Source organism: Oncorhynchus keta, chromosome 9 (assembly GCF_023373465.1).
Source record: "Oncorhynchus keta strain PuntledgeMale-10-30-2019 chromosome 9, Oket_V2, whole genome shotgun sequence".
NCBI lineage: Eukaryota > Metazoa > Chordata > Actinopteri > Salmoniformes > Salmonidae > Oncorhynchus > Oncorhynchus keta.
Window position 1 is genome coordinate 33,925,883 of NC_068429.1, and position 19,873 is coordinate 33,945,755.

Below are 19,873 nucleotides of genomic sequence, written 5' to 3' on the forward strand. Positions count from 1 at the left end.
ATAACATGCATTGGCCTATAGAACCTGATCCTCTAGGCTTGGTAGGCAAATGGTTAAAAAATCAACTAACTTTCTGCAACTGGATGGTTTGGAAAGAGACTTGACTATATTACTGATTGGCAAGTTTCTAGAGATCCCAATGAACTCATTTCTGCATGATTGTGTTGATTTATTTGTGCGAGGCAAACAGACATATGCTAAAGAGAGATAGATGAAAGAAAGAAAAATACAGTTCATTTATTTTCACTCCCCCCCAAAAAGTAGGAAAATGTGTGCACTCACTACTGTAAATTGCTCTGTATAAGAGCATCTACTAAATTACAAAAATGTACAATTTCATCCAGGGTGACAAAGCAGAAACATCTGCAGCTCTCTTACCCTGTCATTTAGGTTTTGCAGGGCTGCTTTTCCTCTGCCCCGTATCTTGACCCTTGGCAGGGAGATGTCCGTCACTCCTGCTACTGCCCCTCGGCAGTGACTGGAATTCCAACGTCTTGCTGTCGCCAGAGCCTTCAACTGGACAGAACATGCTACAGAATTTCTGCCGTGGCTTGGGGCTACCTGAGCCCATGTTCGTGAAGAAGACGGGGACGGTTGTCGACATGATTCCACAGTGCGGTTGCTGAGTTCTGAACCCTTGTAGCGTGGCTTGCAAATTGCGATCTCTAAGCTTGGACAGCCTCCGCCTTGCCGGTTGATAGCGGTGGTCTCACCTTGAAGGATATCAGTGCTGAATGAAAATGCTGTATCTGTATGCAGTGTTGAAAGGGAGACAAACATGCATCATAAATTAGAAATGATTATAATCTGTAAAAAAAACGAAAATTCTTCAAGTACAATTATTTACTTAGCTCATCTCAAGCAATGACTCAGAGATGCAGTACATTCAGACTACACAAAATGTTCACCAGCTTATATCCTTTTCATGGCACCATACGATTTTGAGACTAGGTGTAACTTGTTACACTCAGATAATTGCTTACCTGCACTCGTGTAGATAGAAAATATAACCCATGTAGCCTAAATGCAAAACATGAACAAATGATCCAATAACATTCTCAACCTAGTATATCCTAATTTCTCACTAACCCAATGGGCAATGTGTTTGAGAGATGCTGAGAAGGTATACCTTTAAGCTGCAAGCAAACTCCTCCACAGTGACTGGCGCTCAGATATGGCTGGAGGACATCAGAGTAAAACCATATGTCTTGAAGTGATGCACAAAAATGAACAGTGAACTCACTGGCATACGACAATGCTTTGTCAATCAAATCTCATCTGTTGCCCCTATCGATGAAGTGTAGCCTACTACTTAGAGGGGTATGGACACTATGGTGTCAATCAAAAGCCTCATACACTGGTCCTACTATGAGTTGTACCTGAGAGGTTAGTGATGAGAAAACAACTTTAATAAATGTAACTATTGTATTGGGTTAAATTGTGGCTAACTTAAAACTTTAATTCTGAACAAGTCTGCAGAATGGGGTCAAAAGGCAGTCAGAGCATATCTCACAGATTGCTACCTCACAACCAGCTCAACAATGAAGGGAGCTTTCCTTCTAGCTCCTTTCAGAGAGCTTTCCACCACCCCATTCTGTGTGACTGGGCAAGTCTGCCGCACAAGTGGCAGGTGAGCTGAGAGCTCTGGCAGGAGTTGCTCATGTTCTGAATTATTTCTCCCTTGCTCACACATGTCAAAAAAACACTGCTCAACTAGATTCTGAAGAATAATAACATTTTGAACTTTTAGGTCTTTAACCAAGTTGCCCAAAAACAGATGGCCACTGGGACCCATGTCTGCCTTCTGGTCCTGGCATTACGAAACAGATGGCCACTGGGACCCATGTCTGCCTTCTGGTCCTGGCATTACGAAACAGATGGGGTTCAAAGAGTTGTAAATCCATTTTATGCACTGTTGCTACTTACACTGTCACAGAAAACACAACTCTGAAGTTGATGCATTTGCATCCAATCCCCCAGTGGTTAGATAATGTATTTTCTGTGTCTGGATTAATAGGTAGTGCACAGCAATGATCACTGCTTTCTTTTTTAAAACAAACACACACACACACACACACACACACACACACACACACACACACACACACACACACACACACACACACACACACACACACACACACACACACACACACACACACACACACACACACACACACACACACACACACACACACACACACACACACACACACACACACACACACACACACACACACACACACACTCTTTTTCCATCCCGCCTCCTAACCCATCCCATCTTCTCCTCCTTCCCCATACAGAACCTCAGAACACCTGCTTCCAGCCAATCGAGAGGCGGCAAGTTCCTCAGCTCCTCCCATTGCAGCTTGTGGCGTTACCATGGGTTACAGGTTGGTGGCCGGCTCTGTGTGTCCTTCTCCAGTGAAAACATAACCCTCCCCATCTCAACAGGCCAGACTTCATACAACACACTTAAAATACATTCATGCATGTTTTTACTGATATTATCTAAATAAAAAAAATGGAGGAGGATGTACATGCTTATTTTGATTGATGAATGATGTGTATGCATGCATCATTACAAAGCATGCGGAACTGAATTCTAGGGTAACTTCTATTTGTAGAATGCCATATAAAATCCCCCCTTCATGGATTACCATCAATTACTGTTCTGCCCCATGTACCACTGGTTAGAGAAGAATGGGAGTGAGGGTGTACTTTTCTTGGATACTGCTCAACAGCATTCTGACTCATTTAGCCATCCTGACTGTTTATCCAATTCAGCCACTTTGCCACATGCCAGACAGAGGATCAACGGGTTTATTGCAATTGTGTTAAGATCAAGTTACACTGCACCTGACTCTCAGTGTCTGTGTCATTTGTATTGTCAGAGTGTACAAGGATTGCATAATTTAACCATCTGGATACATAGAAGTCATTTCTATTGAACATTGATTTCATATAGGTAACAAGCATACACAGACACGCTACACGTCCCCAGCCTTCCCAAATACACAAAGCTTACAGGCATGCCTCATATATATCGTCACCACTAGAGGACAGTAAGCCATTCTTTATAGGGACTGAACAAGAAACGATGTAAACCTCAGCTTAGTCCGTGCTACAAATCAAATGTCTGTCACTGGAGCTGTTTAATTCCTGAGTTACTGCTAAACCACATGCAGACCGAGACAACTCATTCCTGTGTGGCATCTGTGAACTGCTTCAAATCGCACAAAAGCAATGCTTTCCATTGGTGTCCCAGGCAGGGGTTCTATTCCAATTACATGCCGGGAAGTATCATGGCCGTGGGGTTAAGGGTCAGAATGACTGAGCTAGGAGCATGGGGTATTGACTGACAGCAGCTTTTGGAGAGGTTTGTTCACCAGTTGTTGGTGAGATCTCTATATCTGTGCTGTGCCTACAGGAAGGCAGAGGCCACTAAAAGGGTTTCACTGATTGATAATTCAACCTGGGTAGACGTAACATAGTAAATGTAAATTTGGGACACTCCAATTAGTATGATATCTTACTTTTCATATGGTATGTATTCATTTGTCCTTCATCCATTTGTATATGTTTCGAATTTAAATTTTTACAATATTATTTATGTTATTTTACCAGGTAAGTTGACTGAGAACACATTCTCATTTGCAGCAACGACCTGTGGAATAGTTACAGGGGAGAGGAGGGGGACGAATGAGCCAATTGTAAACTGGGGTTTATTAGGTGACCGTGATGGTTTGATGGCCAGATTGGGAATTTAGCCAGGACACTGGGGTTAACACCCCAACTCTTACAATAAGTTCCATGGGATCTTTAATGACACCAGAGAGTCAGGACACCCGTTTAACGTCCCATCAGAAAGACAGCACCCTACACAGGGCTGTGTCCCCAATCACTGGCCTGGGGCATTGGGATATTTTTTAGACCAGAGGAAAGACTGGCCCTCCAACAGCAGCATCTGGTCTCCCATCCAGGGACTGACCAGGACCAACCTTGCTAAGCTTCAGAAGCAAGCCAGCAGTGGTATGCAGGGCAGTATGCTACGAATTGTAACTCGTACAAAGTGTTTGCAAAACTTTCATGTTAAGAATTTAAATTTCTTGTGGTTCACGTATGCTAGGTGGCTAACATTAACTAGGCTAGGGGTTAGGTTTTGGAGTTAGGTTAAAGGAAGGGTTAGCTAACATGCTAAGTAGCAAGTAGTTGAAATTCGAACACGCAACCTTAAGTTGCTGCTAGACGTTCGCGTTATACGTCTACCCAACCACCCTCCTTTTGTCTTATGGAACCATACCAATCGTTACATTTCATACTAATTTGAGTTTCCCGGAGTTACATTAAATATGTTACATCTAGTCTATGAGACCAGGCTGGATAATTTAAGTCCAATAATTTTAGTGACAGACAGGATGTGTGTGTGTGACTGTGAGAGAGAGAGAGAGAGAGAGAGAGAGAGAGAGAGAGAGAGAGAGCATGAAAGTATCTGAGTTTTGAAAGTCTCAGGGTAGTCATCTTACAGTCATGGAGCTTATAAAGATATCCACAATCATGTTGCAAGCATCAACACAGCAATATGATAAACAACATGGGTGGGATATTGTCCAGAGGGGTAAACTAAGTTACTGCTAAACAAAGTAGGTTCAGTGAGTTAGGCAGCTAACTTTAATAAACAACCAGAAATAACTATTGATTTTTTGGTTCATTAAGAAATTAAGAAAGCTAAACATATGTGTTATTGGTTGTTGAGTCAATTACACCATGAAAGCTTCTCTTTCTAAAAAATGTAAAGCTATTTAAGAATATTTAACCATGTTAGCGAGCTAACTCATTGATCCTGCTTTGTAGTACAACCCCTCAGGATGAGGCATAAGTACCAGCTGTTCTGGATGACTGTATGATAACCCTCCAGTCACCCAAGTTATATTTTCTCTGCTACAGCACGGCAAGAGGTACCGGAGCGCTAAGTCTAGGACCAAAAGGTTCCTCAACAGCTTCTACCCCCAAGCCATTAGACTGCTGAACAATTCATAAAATCGCCACCGGACAATTTACATTGAACCCCCCTCCCTTTTGTTCACCGTTGCTACTCGCTGTTTGTTACCTATGCATAGTCACTTCGCCCCCAACTACATGTACACCCTACCCTACCTCAACTAGCCTGTACCCACATACACACTGACTCGGTACCGGTGCCCCTGAATATAGCTTCATTATTGTTATTGCATTGCTTTTTATTATAACTTTTTATTTTAGCCTACTTGGTAAGTATTTTCTTCTTCTAGAACTGCACTGTTGGTTAAGGGCTTGTAAGTAAGAATTCACAGTAAAGTCTACACTTGTTGTATTCGGCAAATGTGACAAATAAAGTTTGATTTGAAGTGCCAGTCAGCAGAACCAAGCCTGTGGCCTCCCTGGGGACATTCAGTGACCAGACAAGCTCCATTGCATGACAAATGACTGTGGAGGCACACACTCAGTTAAATATTGTGTTTTAAGGCTCTGGAATATGAGAACTGACTGCATGTTATAGGCTGAGGTATGAGGACTGGCTAGTAGTCATACCACCCTCCCTTCTCCCTGCTGGCTCTGATGTAGTGGGAGATTATGCATTTTAGTCGGTGTGTGTTTCTAGGTAATCAGTCAAAAGTAGAATCAACACAATACATATTTTGGCCTTCTTCAGGTAAAAAAAACCTGAAGACCAAAAGCCTTTCATGTTTCTACTCAATACGATGTTTATTTTATTTTATCAATTACATTGTCCTGCAAGAGTTGCTGAATCTCCTATCCACTTTTTTCCTCAATTCATGCGCCTTGGTGGAAAAGAGGTGATCCCTTCCCTTTGCATAGTTAAGTGAAACTAATACAAAAGAATTCTTAACAATTCAGCTTGATTGAGGAAATTTTAATGACAAAACCTTTTTTCCATTTTACAATGAGGGGAAAAAACTAAATTAAATCAAAAGGATGTGTATGATTACAATAACTATTGTTACCATAGCAGTCTGAGGGGAATCATTTTTAAACTTTCCTTTTCAAAATGGGCCCTGCAAAGTGTATATCTCTAACAATCTTCATTAAATCCCTGATGAGTTCAGTCTTATCATAGCTATACCTCCTGCTCTGTGCATTCAGACTCCAATGTCACAATACAGACAATAAAACTCACTGGAACAAACCATAGAGAAGCCTGTGTGTCAGATCACAAACAGACACTGACCAACAGAACCACAATGGAGTCTTGGGAACAGAGGTGAGGCACGTGGCTACTGAGAAGAGTTGAGGTTCAAGGTGGACCTCTGTTCCTTTTGGCAGATGTGTAGAGGGAAATAAAGAGGTTGATGTCAGCAATATCCAACGGTGGAGTGTTAGTACAAACAGCCCCATCTTAAAGCTCAACTTTGAAACACTGCGGTCCCTCTGAGCACGGTGACGTACTGCAGGTCACAGCAACATTCAGAGCATGCTTGAATTTGTCCATGTAGTTGTCCCTCTAAAACTAATCTGCCTTTGGACTCTATTCCAACTCCAGCTATCAGTGTGGTGAAACATCAGGGTTAATCCCCAGCTGGACTAACAACCTACATAAACTCATTCTTAAATGTCTGCGTGTATGCTGTACAAGTGTGTAAGATGACCTGTCAGTTGCACAGGCATATCAGAGGTTTGCCCATTGAACCAAGCCTAAATAACTAGGCCCATGGTATATCGTAAAGAAATCAAGACAGAAACAAAACAATGACACGTACTGGACACGTCTCATCTGGCAGGCCAAGCGGATTCTCTCCAATGCACAGCATCTGGTGGTTGTGGATTTGACATGGCCACAATGACCAAATAAATTTGATAACACCCTTAATCAAAACTCAGGCTTTATTATGGTGGTAAAAATACTTTAAAAAAGACCATAACATCTACAGTAAATTGTATTTATAGTTATAGACAAAATGATTACTTTCAAAGGCATGCTCACATTTTCAGGTTAGCTTCTTTCTTTATGAAATTAGTTAGACCCTTTCAGGGTCAAGTGACGGGCTTGAGAGTCACCAAACCAACATTGTAGATGGCACAATCTTGGGCTACTTCTATTTTGTAAATCTGTGGGGCAGACAGCTCTTTCTTGTACCAGGCATGAGAGTGCTGGAGCTAGTGTGTAGAGGAGTTTGGTTTTATGCTTTGCCCCCTCCCCAAAAAAACACACTTTATAAACAATTACACCCAAAACAAGAGGAAAAGGGAACATGACCTCACTTTTCATTACCTCACCAATACAAATGAGGAAGGAAGGGGGAGGGGGGGCTGGAGGCAACACATCTGTCCTAAGAACACAGCACGGTTCAGGTCTGCGCAGTTTACAGGAGGAGGAAATTATTTAGGTGGGAGAAAGCAGAGAGAGAAAGAGGGGGCAAAGGAGAGGAATAGTTTGAGGAGAGAGGTGAATTCTTCATACAACAGCGGAATTTCTCCCGCAGGCACTCGTTCAGCTTCTTGCTCAGAAAGAACTCGTAGGGGGCGTGCTCAACCTCTTCCCAATGTACACCCTGAGGGGGAGAGAGAGAGCAGTTACACCCCGAGTCATTAACTAGTCGGCTGATAAGTGATAGATGGAGTTGTGGATTGTCCCTGCCATGTCATGTGTGCTGTCAAAGTCTGTGTTAAGGGTGTGGCGCAGCAGGTGTCAATCCATCCCAGCAGCAGCTGTTCTACTATCCAGACATATACACAGGGCTCGAGCATTGCAGCTGCCCACTGTGTTGCCACCACACGCCCTCTGCTGTAATCATTTTCTGTACATGCAGTTTTGTTCCAGGGATATCTGATTCCCAGTAAACAAAACAACATGATATATTGGATCTGATTGGGGTTCTTCTAATTGTATGCAAACAACTGTAAACAGAAGTAAATTGAAAGCTGTTCAGGAGATTCCGTGTGGGAATTGTCTACATTAATCTGTGAAGGAAGTGTTTACTTAGCCAGCTAACGGCTATAATAATGGAAATGTTATTCTCAATGCAGACGCATTAATGGGTTGAAACAAGCCTTCCGTAATGTCATCACTTGGCTTTTTCACTTCCATAAAAAAAGTGCTATTATCCTACTTATAACACAAATGATTACCTAACGGAGGTTGATCGCAAAAGTGTCCTAGGTTTGCTCTTACCCCAGCCCCAGGACCAGGATGTGTGATAGTAGCAGTGAGGGGATGAACACTTTGAGGAACTCTGCAGAGAAGACACCTCCTTTCTTCATCGCCCCGGTCTTTCTCATGCTGAGTGTATCTGAATGTCGGGGGTGGCGGAAATGGAACTCCCTACAGGCAAGGAGAAATTATGGTTATCATACAGTAACGTCACCATCTTCCTCATCAACATTGTCCCACAGGAGGTTGGTGGCACCCTAATTGGGGAAGATGGTATCAAATACATCAAACAGAGGGTTTTCAAAGTGTTTGATGCCATTCCATGTGCACCGTTCCAGACATTATTATGAGTAGTCCTCCCGTCAGCAGCCCCCTGTGGATTCACTACAGTATTATCCATCATCTCCTTATCATGTGGAAATATTCAGCCATAAGTAGTATTACTGTATGCACAAACACACTAGGATTTACCTAGGAGGCTAGATACAGTAAAACATACAAGTCTTATTGTGTACATCACTCACTTAGGAGGAATGTTCTCAGGCCGACTTGACCAGTCTGCTACCCAGTCGGAGTCCTTCATCAGGATATCCATGTCCCTCTCCAGGGTATCTTTCTCTGACTGCAAGGGACACACGCTGCGCATTAGGACACTGAGCTCAGTACAGACAACAGGGGTAGGCAGAGACAATATGGCTGACCGCCCATACAATACAATAAACCCAGTGTGAGGCTGCCATGGTTACAGACACTGACAGAGTGTGTGTGTGTGTGTAACTGTAATGGAACCTAAAGCGGAGGCTACTGCCGTGTACATGGATTCAAACCCACCGGGTTAGTGTTTCCTGTTGCCGTCGCCATTGTAACAAAGGTTATGGTTGTCATTCACAAGAGACTGAGGGAAGCACCAGGTTATATTACCATGGAAACATACATGTGACGTAGGTAGCTCAGGCACACCAAGTAATAACTCTTACTTGGCCATCTATTCTGCTGCTCACGTCCACATCAAAGATGATCTGTCCATCATGATCATCCTCCTGGGGACTAGGAGGCCGGGGAGGACTGTGGGGAGGATCAAACAACAAAATAAAAACAGTCACAGCCAATCACTGCACTCCAAGTATTCTCTCCCTTGGTGCATAGGAATGTACACTTGTATGCAGTAACCAGGTTGAAGATTTGGGGCTTGCTCAAATTCCCAATGCATTAATCAAGAGACCTCGCCTCTGATGGCTCAATGTGCATATGAATCATGCCTCCATTAGGCTTTCACTTTGCCTGTCAGCCTGCCACCTCAAAGTGGATGGATGAGTCCGTCTGTGAGCTCCACCATTAGTAGGCTGTTGTAGAAACACTCCTGGTAAACATGCTCAGGTGACTCATTGACAGCTGACGGACTGACCGGGCGACCAGATAAGCCTGTGTTTATGGCAGGCAACCTCATGGCTCAGAGGGTAGGGAAAGCAGAGGTGTGAGTGGATTTAAGTCCAATGACCTCCCCCTGTGCGCACACAGGTGATGAAGATGTTGTTTACTGTTGCAAACGGATTACATTTACAGCGCCATAACAGCATACAGTACTATATCAATCCAGAGATTAAATCTACATTGATTTTGGGCTAGTATGTGACCTCAACAGTGAATTGAAAAGAGTTACAGGTGATTAAGAATTGTTCTAGATTTGTATTATCTGTACGGAGTTTTTTCAAGGCCAAGCTGAACTGTGTTCTTCCTCATTGTAGCACCCCCTACCTGTCACAGGAAGAGTTGCTGCGGCTAGACTCATGCTGAGCATCCAGTAGAATCTTTTCCATGTCTCCGTTATGGATGGAGGATGAGGAAGGCACATGCTCTAGGCCCCCCACAATGCCATCCACCACCTCCTCCACCACCACCACCTGAGGCAGGGGGAGCAGACCCAGAGCCTGGCCAACGGTGGAGGTAGACTGGGACAACCCTGCCGCAGCTGTGGCCGCAGCTCGGTTCATCTCCAACTCCACCCAGGACCCTGCAGGACAAGTACATACAGTACATGACGTTGGGATACTTAGCAAATCTTATCAAACTTCACAACTTATTACATATACAAAAACATGGAACGTAATCATGTACATCTTGTATGTTCTGTCAAAATGTTTTGCAGACCATGGAAAATTGTGCCTCTATGCTGAACTAATAGCCTAACGACAAAAAAAAAAATAAAAAAAATACCTAGAACGATATGATGAGGGGGATAAAGAAACAGTCAGAGAGACTGGCAGAGACACACAACCAAAGTTTAAAAAGTTCCAGCACAGTCAAAAACTTGATTATCCTGTTTTACAAAAATGTTGTGTATATTTCCAGGTTAGAAGAATTGTGAATTATCACCATGAAAATGATAATTCCCTTTAAGTGTAAGAGCAGTTTGAAAAGACCGCCTGAAATGTGTCTGTTTAGGTGGGATGGAGTTTTGGCCTGCCTGGTGACATCATCAGGCAATATACACTAAAAGTATGTGGACACTTACATGTCAAACATCTCATTCCAAAATCATGGGCATTAATATAGAGTTGGTTCCCCCTTTTCTGCTATAACAGCCTCCACTCTTCTGGGAAGGATTTCCACTAGATGTTGGAATATTGCTGCGGGGACTTGCTTCCATTTATCCACAAGCGCATTAGTGCGGTCAGGCACTGATCTTGGGCGATTAGGCCTGGCTCACAGTCTGTGTTCCAATTCCTCCCAAAGGTGCTCAATGGGGTTACGGTCAGCGCTTTGTGCAGGCCAGTCAAGTTCTTCCACACCGATCTCGACAAACCATTTCTGTATGGGTCTCGCTTTGTGCACGGTGGCAATGTCATGCTGAATCAGGAAAGGGCCTTCCCAAAACTGATGCCACAAAGTTGGAAGAATAGAATTGTCTAGAATATCATTTTATGCTGTGCTGTCAGTTTACAGCACCTGCTGTTATATACTAGCCATGGCCTAGCCTGGCTGATCCATGTTACTACATGAGCCCAGGCAGGGACTCGCTACAGGGGAGACTGCCAATCACAGCTAGGATACAAATTATAGGGAGTCACACTGACACTGGAGAGACATCCAGTCTCTTTCTCGCTCTGGTTTCCCCATCTTAAAATGTCTCACATACTCCCCTAATTTAGGAAGCTAGGGTTCACAAGCAGAGCACATGACCTCATAGCAGAGAGAGTAAACACACTGGTCATGTGACAGTCAGCCTAGTTGACTTAGTCTCTCAGTCAGTTTCACTGGCCAGACATTGAATGACAGCAGCCCCTAACCCCAAGTCCAACTCAGCACCCCAGGCTCATCCCGAGGATTACACAGTGGCCTGAGCAAAGCCACTGTCGACAGTCCATTGTCCGTGCTCCATGGCCTAAACAAGGTTGCCATGACGCCAGCGTTGAGCCGAACATTCTGGCTGCTGCTCGCTCTGTCGTGGAGCTGTTATCAGCTGTTGTATGGAAACGTATCTTATGGTAATACAAACCAGTATGTATAACCTAACCAATGGCTCCAAAGACTCACATAATCACCAAAGAAGAGTAAGGTAAACTGAATATACCCATTGTGTGGATGGGACTGAGACATCCTATCCAAGACAATGACATTGCAGTGGACATAAAGCTTTCCTCAATTCTGAGAATTACACAGCAAAAATTTGTATCTACTTATTTTTAGACAGAGTGAGTAAGCTCTGTCTAACAATAACAAACCTTGTTCCCTCCCTGGCTCGCACTGCAGCTGGAATGTAACTGACTCAACATGTACGCTCAAACTTCCAAATGAAAGGCTCCTGATCCTAACTTTCCTACTCCACCCCGCTGTGTCCTGAAAAACGTTCTGCACTTTCCACATGTCACTGTGTCCAGAAATAGCACAGCATGCCAACTCACTCAGTTCAGGGCTTGGTAATGCTCGATCACATCTGCCCATACCCAGCAGCCCCCATAAAGGGAGGTCAACACAGTGCTGACTGTGTACTTCCTCTAGAGGCATTATATGTGTGACACTGATAAACATGCCTTTTGCTCCCCTTGCAACCCACGCACACCGAGATCTTTAAATATACATCCCTCAGTTCATTCCAGACTGAGCACATACTCCATCAATATTTGTTAACAGGATATATCCATATAGGCACCATCATAATGACAAAGTTGAGTAGAAGGCTATGACAAAGGAAGATCACAATGCAAAAGGGCAATTCTACAACTTTTCAACCTCATTTTGCTTATCGCCAGCACAATAGTGTCTACATGTGAAAACGATGCATTTCTGCATTTGTAGAATAAAAAAAATAAAAAAAGTTAAATAGAACTATCCAATGACGTCAAGAAAACATTTTGAAAACAGTCATTTTAAAACAGAGTTCAGCTCAGAAACATGGTACTTAACTACAATGACCATAACATTTTTAAAAATATATTTTGTAAAAGTTAGTTTGAATGACAAAGGGGGAACGCTGTTACATCCAATGGCCATTTCCCTGAGGCTGATGCCGCGCAGGTGCATGTGTACACAAACAATCAAATAGTGCCACACATGCACTCAAACGCATACAGCTGGCCTTGCTGTTTAGATTTTGGTTGTCCTTGATGTCTATTGTTTCTTGCATTGTTGTTTTTCCTCTCTTTTCTTCTTTTTGTTGGTGCATGTTTTGGGCGGGTTGGAGGGGATGGTAGAGGGAGTCCACAAATTAACAAGCCACACCTGTTAATTGAAATGCATTCCAGGTGACTACCTCATGAAGCTGGTTGAGAGAATGCCAGAGTGTGCAAAGCTGCCATCAAGGCAATGGGTGGCTGCTTTAAGGAATCTAAAATATTTTGATTTTTTTAAAAACACTTCTGGTTACTACATGATTCCATGTGTTATTTCATAGTTTTGATCTCTTCATTATTATTCTATAATTCTTTGTATTCCTATGAAAAACTTTAGATGGTGCATGAAGCCGGAAGTATTTGAATTTGAAGCGTGCCATATTGCTAAATGGGGCTGAATGGCACCAAAAAAAAAGAAAATCCTAAAGATCATGGTGAATGTGAGCGTAACTAGCGAAGGATCATGGTCGATGGAGTCATGTTCACCCTGCCTAAGAGTCAACCTCAGGGTTTTGGCAATGAGGCCATTTATCTGCTTCCCCAGAGTCAGATTAACTCGTTTATGCCATTTTTTTTATGTGTCCAGCATGAAGTAGGTTAGAAGTAGTTTTGCGAGCCAATGCTAACTAGCGTTACTTATAAACTTCCAGTTGTGCTAGTTTGTGCAATTTGAAGCGAATTGCAGAGACATAAAAATGGCATCCACAAGTTAATCTAACTCTGGGGAAGTCGATAAATGGCCTAATTGCCAAAATCCCGAAGAATCCCGTTAATGGGTCTCCCGAGTGGGGCAGTGGTCTGAGGCACTGCATCTCAGTGCTAAAGGCATCCCTACAGACCCTGGTACGATTCCAGGCGGTATCACAACCGGTTGTGATTGAGAGTCCCATAGTGCGGTACACAATTGGCCCAGCATCGTCCAGGTTAGGCCGTCATTGTAATTAAGAGTTTGTTCTCAACTGACTTGCCTGGTTAAATTAAAAATGTCTATGGAGCCTGCCATCTGTGATTGGTCTGTGTCAGCACGTGCTCCTGTGTGACAAAATGTAGTAGTCAGAATGGATCACTATTTAACTAAATATCTCGATAAAATAATTCAGTATGGATCTAACTTGATCATAATCAACTAATTTTAGACCCCAAAACTGCCATCAATAAAATAAACAAATGTTTGACCGTTCTGGCGATAGAAAGCCTATGTCAATTACTACGGCAGACCAGGGATTTTGGCACTGCTATGTTGTGACTTCACGCTCCAAACCGGAAATCCACCGAACACATTGGGGGCGATTAAACAGCGGACCCCTGTTGCTGAACATTACGCAAATAATCTGCAACATTGTGTTGCTATTGACCAATCGAAGTTCACTATCGTTTCCAGGCCCTACTGAATTGGCTTTTGATTCATAGCAACTAACAAGCAGGCTAGCACCAACATGAAGGAGAAGCAAGCTTGGCTAGCCAAATTTACACGTTAAAAGGATCTTGGCCGTTACACACCCAGACTGCATGAGAGAGGAACGTACACAACACAATGACGAGAGGGACAGAGACAGTTTGTGAAAGTATACCTTATCTACTTTGAAGAACAGAATGTAACTATGGTTGTACGAATACCTGGAAGACCGTGAGTACGGTTGAAAGTACTTATTTATATCACTTGACTCCGCGCAGGTAGAGTAAAATGAACAGAGTCACGCCTGTGATGTGAGAGCATGGGAGGACATGCCCACGGTTCATATAAAACCGTACGTCAGACAACGCACTGTCTCCGGGAATCTTCCCGTAAAAAGATGACAAGTGACAGGAAAGTACTGACGGTCTTCGTAGAATCATAGTTACAGTTGAAGTTTACATACACCTTTAGCCAAATACATTTAAACTCAGTTTCACAATTCCTGATATTTAATCCTAGTAAAAATTCCCCGTTTTAGGTCAATTAGGATCACCACTTTATATTAAGAATGTGAAATGTCAGAATAATAGGAGAGAATGATGCATTTCAGCTTTTCTTTCATCACATTCCCAGTGGGTCAGAAGTTTACATGCACTCAATTAGTATTTGGTAGCATTGACTTTAAATTGTTTAACTTGGGTCAAACGTTTTGGGTATCCTTCCAGAAGCAGGCATTTGGAAAGTGACTTGTAGGTCAAGTGCCCAGTAGATCAAGTGCTGCTGGGTAAATCGGCAGACAGCCCCCCTTCAGTTTCTACCCCCACACCGTTTTGTGGTTGGCTGCATTGCCGTCAAGCACGTGTTAGGCGTGTGTAGGGGAGAGCGGCGAGGTTCACACGCGTCAGGCCTCCTTCTGCCACGACTCTGATGCCTGGTTTCTGGGGTCCACAGCAGTGTAGCCTGACTCAACTGTTTTCTATGTTCGATGGCCCACTCTGCCGCAGGGTCAAAGAGCAGTCCCGGGACCACTAGGAGCTTTCTCATTGTCCGCCTGGAGTTATTGGACACTGGGGCTTGGGCAAGCCAGACCTGGTGACGAGTCACAACTAGGGTGAACATCAGTCTGCCTAGCTCCCTGGTCATGAACGCAAAAGCTTGATGCAATGCATCATTCAGGTTGCAGAGATTCAGGTTTGCATGGTCTAGCTGGAGCATCCCGTTCTGTGCTAGCATGAACACAGAGAGTTCCCAACGTGGGCAGCTGTGTCGTAGACCCATGACAGTAGCTCATCTGTGGCCATGCACAGAGGTCTGGGGCAGTGGGCATCTTCCTTCAGGACTTTATCTGGGGTAGAGCATCAGCTCTGCTATGCATTCATCCACTTTAGGCATATGGTCCAGCCAATGTTTTGCGTCGCGCATGGCAGATAGCATCCTACTATCCTTGGTGTGGTGGGCGAGAGCCCACGGGTTGGCCCAGCATCTCTGAAGCTCTGTAAGAAAAGCCGGTGAAGGTGGTACAGAGACAGTTGAACGGTGTAGATGCCTCAACTCTGCCTAGCCGCGCTTCCCTCACAGGCAGGATGGCGCAGTTAATGCAGAGGTCTAACACTTAGGCAGCAGGGCACAGGTCATGACCATCTTCTACTTGTAGTTCATCTCCACAAGAGGAACAGCCATGAATGCCCAGCATCATGGTGTTGCGGTGTTCTCACAGCTCAGAACGTGACGGTTAAAAAGGACATAAATATAACATATTTCTTATACGATATACTGATTAATTAAATTAACTAACAATAGTAACTGGAGAATGTATTATAACCGCTTCCACAATACACAGTAAAGGTAGAGAGCTACAATAATCTGACGGGAGTTGTATAGCACCCGCAAATAATTTCAGGTGAGCCTAGCTATGACCACAGAGCTGGAGAAGGAAAATGATGTTTGAACGTAGGCTTATCTATGGTAAACCAAGCTGAAAACACAGTGGCATCTAGGTGGAGTTGGTATGTTTTATAGCTGGCTAGGCTAACAACCTTCTTAGACGCGGTTATCTAGGGAAGTGACTCGGTTGAGTTTTAAATAGTTGAAGGATGACTAGTGCCCGGTGGCCTTGATAACGAGCAAAGCAGTGGCGGATATCTTGAAAAAGTTAGCGCCAGGCTACGGTGGCCAACACACACACACACACTAACTGGTGGGCTAAATCAGCACAATACAAGGAATCCCAATTTGCACTCTGACCCATAGGTCACAGGCTGTTGGGTGACAGACTGACAGTATACACAACTCAGAGTTTTTATTACCCTACCAGGACCTGGGAAGATGCAACCCGAAAAACAGGAGCAGCGGCGCATTTAACTTGCGCAAGTTCAATGCGCCACTGCTCCTGTTTTTCGGGTTGCATCTTCCCAGGTCCTGGTAGGGTAATCAAAACTCTGAAATAAGAGACTTTTCTTTCATTGTAATTTCATATTTTTCTATTGAGGTCTACCTAATGTGGACCTGACAGAGGCAATGGAATAGATGTAATGTTAATTATTTTGTTATTTGGCATTTCCATTATTTCACAATACATTGAATGTATAAAAATAAAACAAAATCAAAAAACATGATTATGTTTTAATAACCAAACTACCCCCCAAAATATCACTAAATTGTTCAGAACTAAATTGTGTTTAAATTCTTGTTAGGGATTGATAGTGAATACACCTATAATCAAGCAAAGTATCATATACCTGGTATAACAGTTCATTAGACTGATCGTATTGTATTAGTATTTTCACAGTAGCAGGCTACCCAGAAGTATCAGGCTGCTACATACAAATTGACCAGGCTGAGTCCAGCAGGTGTGTTTAGAGGTGCATGTGTAGTTTTATCCGCTACTCTTTGCTATCTATATTTAAACCCACAGTCAGATTAACTAGGCCAGTTTGCTATGTTTACATCCACGGTAAGAAGACATATCTATTACACAATTAGCTGACTATGCATTTAATAAAAACAAATAATATTCCAAGTATGTTTCGTTAGGTTTTCGTAATACTTCTTTCCCCTTTCCTATGTGCACAAAAATGTTAATTTACGAACATCTAATTTAACCCCATTTTTGAGCTCTCAAGACTTCCATCTCGTCTTGTTGACATCCACTTTATCCCGCCTATTCAGCACCGCGCGCAACAACGATTGGTTTTACTGTTGGTCAATCTTACGGTTTATACAGCCTCTTAAAATCACATTGGTCCATGATACTGTCAATACAGAAAACAGGAGTAGCACAATGTAGGTCCTTCCACAACCCTTCTCCATGACTACATAGAAAAACAACCCAAAACTCACTAGATCTTGTTTATACACTCAAAGTCAAATAGTAAAGTATCAAAAGACAATGATTCAAATGACCTGACACGTTTTCTAATAAACAATAACAGTTAAATATAGCGAAGCATTTCGACGAATCATACCATTTAGTCCAGCGTCTCCGTTGTTCTCAGCTACAGCAGCAGCTTCAGACATCGTGACTGTGTGCAGGGTGGCTTGCATATGACTGTCAATCGAACACGCACACTCCCTCCAAACATTCGTACGTGCGCGCATCCGCGTACCAAAACTGACCTGAGCCGCCTTGACTTTGTTGCAGAATAGCTACCGCCAACACAGTTAAAATGTGTTCTGTTAGCTGATCTGGAACCAGTGGTCAGGAGCACAGCAAACTTCCTGGAGCTCTGTGATGACGTCAGATGAGCAAGTTCTTTATGAACAAAGGCAGGCAAAAAGCATAGGCAGACTAACATTACGTAACGTACTGGAAATTGACCACCCCCGTTCGTATTATACATCAGTGACACCACATCGTGAGAAAATAACAGGAATAAATTATAAAATTGTAGTTCACTACTTTCACAACTCTGTAAAGGCATCGTCTGTATATTTACAAGACGTGAAAGAATCTTCATTTGAGATCGCGCACATCGGCACGTACCCCAAGATGCCAATGCCATCCCTCAATACCCAGTTGTGTGTAGTAGATCAAAGGATACCCCTATGCGTGGGGATAAAATGTTGCATTGTGCAATAAAACCCTAAAAACAACTTAAGTTCACCTCACACTTATTTAACAGTTTGGCACTTGTTTATATAAACAAATAAAAATGTCAAAAACTTTATGTACCTGGGGCATAAACAGCCAGCACTCCTATTTCAAAGTGGGTGTTATCAGAGGGTTGTCAACATTGGACTAAACGACGCATGAATATGCTCCAATCTGAAGTGGCATCGAGTTTGTCAGTTTATAGTCTTAAAAACCGGAACTGAGTTACCTCTGCTCGTTCGGCCATTCCTATGGGGGAGGTGGGGAATTAATAGGGTTTTGGGATACCCCTTTAGAGCTTATTTCAGTGTTTAACACAGGTTTAGGTGATCTTTATGAATTATGAAAGCCTTTATGTGCTTGTTTTGATTACATAAACACGTCAAAATTCCCAAAAAGAGAGTTGAAGATCCTCATAGAATAAAACATGATCTCCAAAGCCTGTGTTTACCATAGAAAAATAAAAAATAAATTAAAATAAAGTACTTTATTCCTGTCATTGTCACTATAGACTTACAACAGCTGTATTATATTTGTAATTATTGTCAAACATGATTGGAGGTATCATGATTTCAACTGTCAAATTGCACTGTGTGTAGACATAAGTTGACGAGCAAAATCATAGAGCATGGTCTTGGTGAGTGAGTTCCACTTCACTCCGATTCAGATAAATTTTTAACATTGCCTCTTTCATGGCAGTTCTTCATGAAATGCTACACACATCTTTAGTGTTTCACTATGTAATTTTATGTATAATATTGGGAGTACTATGACACAGATCAAGTATGACACTGTATAGCACTTGGAATGACTGAGGTTTTCTTATAATGAAGTATTGCTTTTCTGCAATAGAAAGATCATTAAGCGAGGTATGAAAAGGGGATACTCCCGACAATATAAAATACATCTTCAAGAGATGTCACTTCACCTTAAAGAAAACTAATAAAACGGATATTACATTTGTTCCATTTATAAATATGACATCTCAGAATGTCTGTCTCTTTGACAATATTTATTTTTAAAGAGACACTGCAAGAACTCCCTGGTTGCCAGACTCAGTAGTCTCTCCCAAGCAGTTATAAGGAGTCCTCACTGGGCCAGACAGACTGGTTGTGGAGCTAGTAGTGTATGCAGATACACACACACAAAAGTATGTGGACATCCTTCCAAATAAATGAATTTGCCTATTTCAGCCACAGCCGTTGATGACGGGTATTTTAAAGCACACAGCGAGCAAATCTCCATAGACAAACATTGGCAGTAGAATGGCCTTACTGAAGAGCTCAGTGATTTTCAACGTGGCACACACATCATAGGATGCCACCTTTTCAACAAGTCAGTTCGTCAAATTTCTGCCATGCTAGAGATGCCCCGGTCAACTGCAAGTGCTGTTATTGTGAAGTGGAAATGTCTAGGAGCAACAACGGTTCAGCCGCGAAGTGGCAGGCCACACAAGCTCACAGAACGGGACCACCGAGTGCTGAAGCACATAAACATCGTATGTCCTCAGTTGCAACACTCATGAGTTCCAAACTGTGTCTGAAAGCAACGTCAGCACAAGAACTGTTCGTCGGGAGCTTCATGAAATGGGTTTCCATGGCCGAGCAGCTGCACACAAGCCTAAGAAC

The 19,873-nt window shown here is 42.9% G+C and overlaps 1 protein-coding gene across 2 annotated transcripts; it reads right to left on the reverse strand.

Annotated features, from left to right (window-relative positions):
* Nucleotides 1-6,864: 6,864 nt before the first annotated feature.
* On the reverse strand, nucleotides 6,865-18,386 carry bnip3lb (BCL2 interacting protein 3 like b). 2 transcript variants are annotated; one of them, XM_035776131.2, is made up of 7 exons: nucleotides 18,327-18,386; nucleotides 17,620-17,906; nucleotides 9,905-10,160; nucleotides 9,127-9,214; nucleotides 8,674-8,771; nucleotides 8,171-8,320; nucleotides 6,865-7,550 (listed from the first exon to the last, which is right to left on the reverse strand). In XM_035776131.2, exons 2-7 carry the CDS (start codon nucleotides 17,750-17,752, stop codon nucleotides 7,502-7,504), a joined length of 774 nt encoding a protein of 257 aa, XP_035632024.1. In that variant the 5' UTR covers nucleotides 17,753-17,906; nucleotides 18,327-18,386; the 3' UTR covers nucleotides 6,865-7,501. The 2 variants fall into 2 exon arrangements, with proteins under 2 accessions (XP_035632024.1, XP_035632026.1); XM_035776133.2 differs by lacking the exon at nucleotides 18,327-18,386 and having other exon boundaries at nucleotides 17,771-17,882.
* Between the last annotated feature and the right edge of the window lie 1,487 nt (nucleotides 18,387-19,873).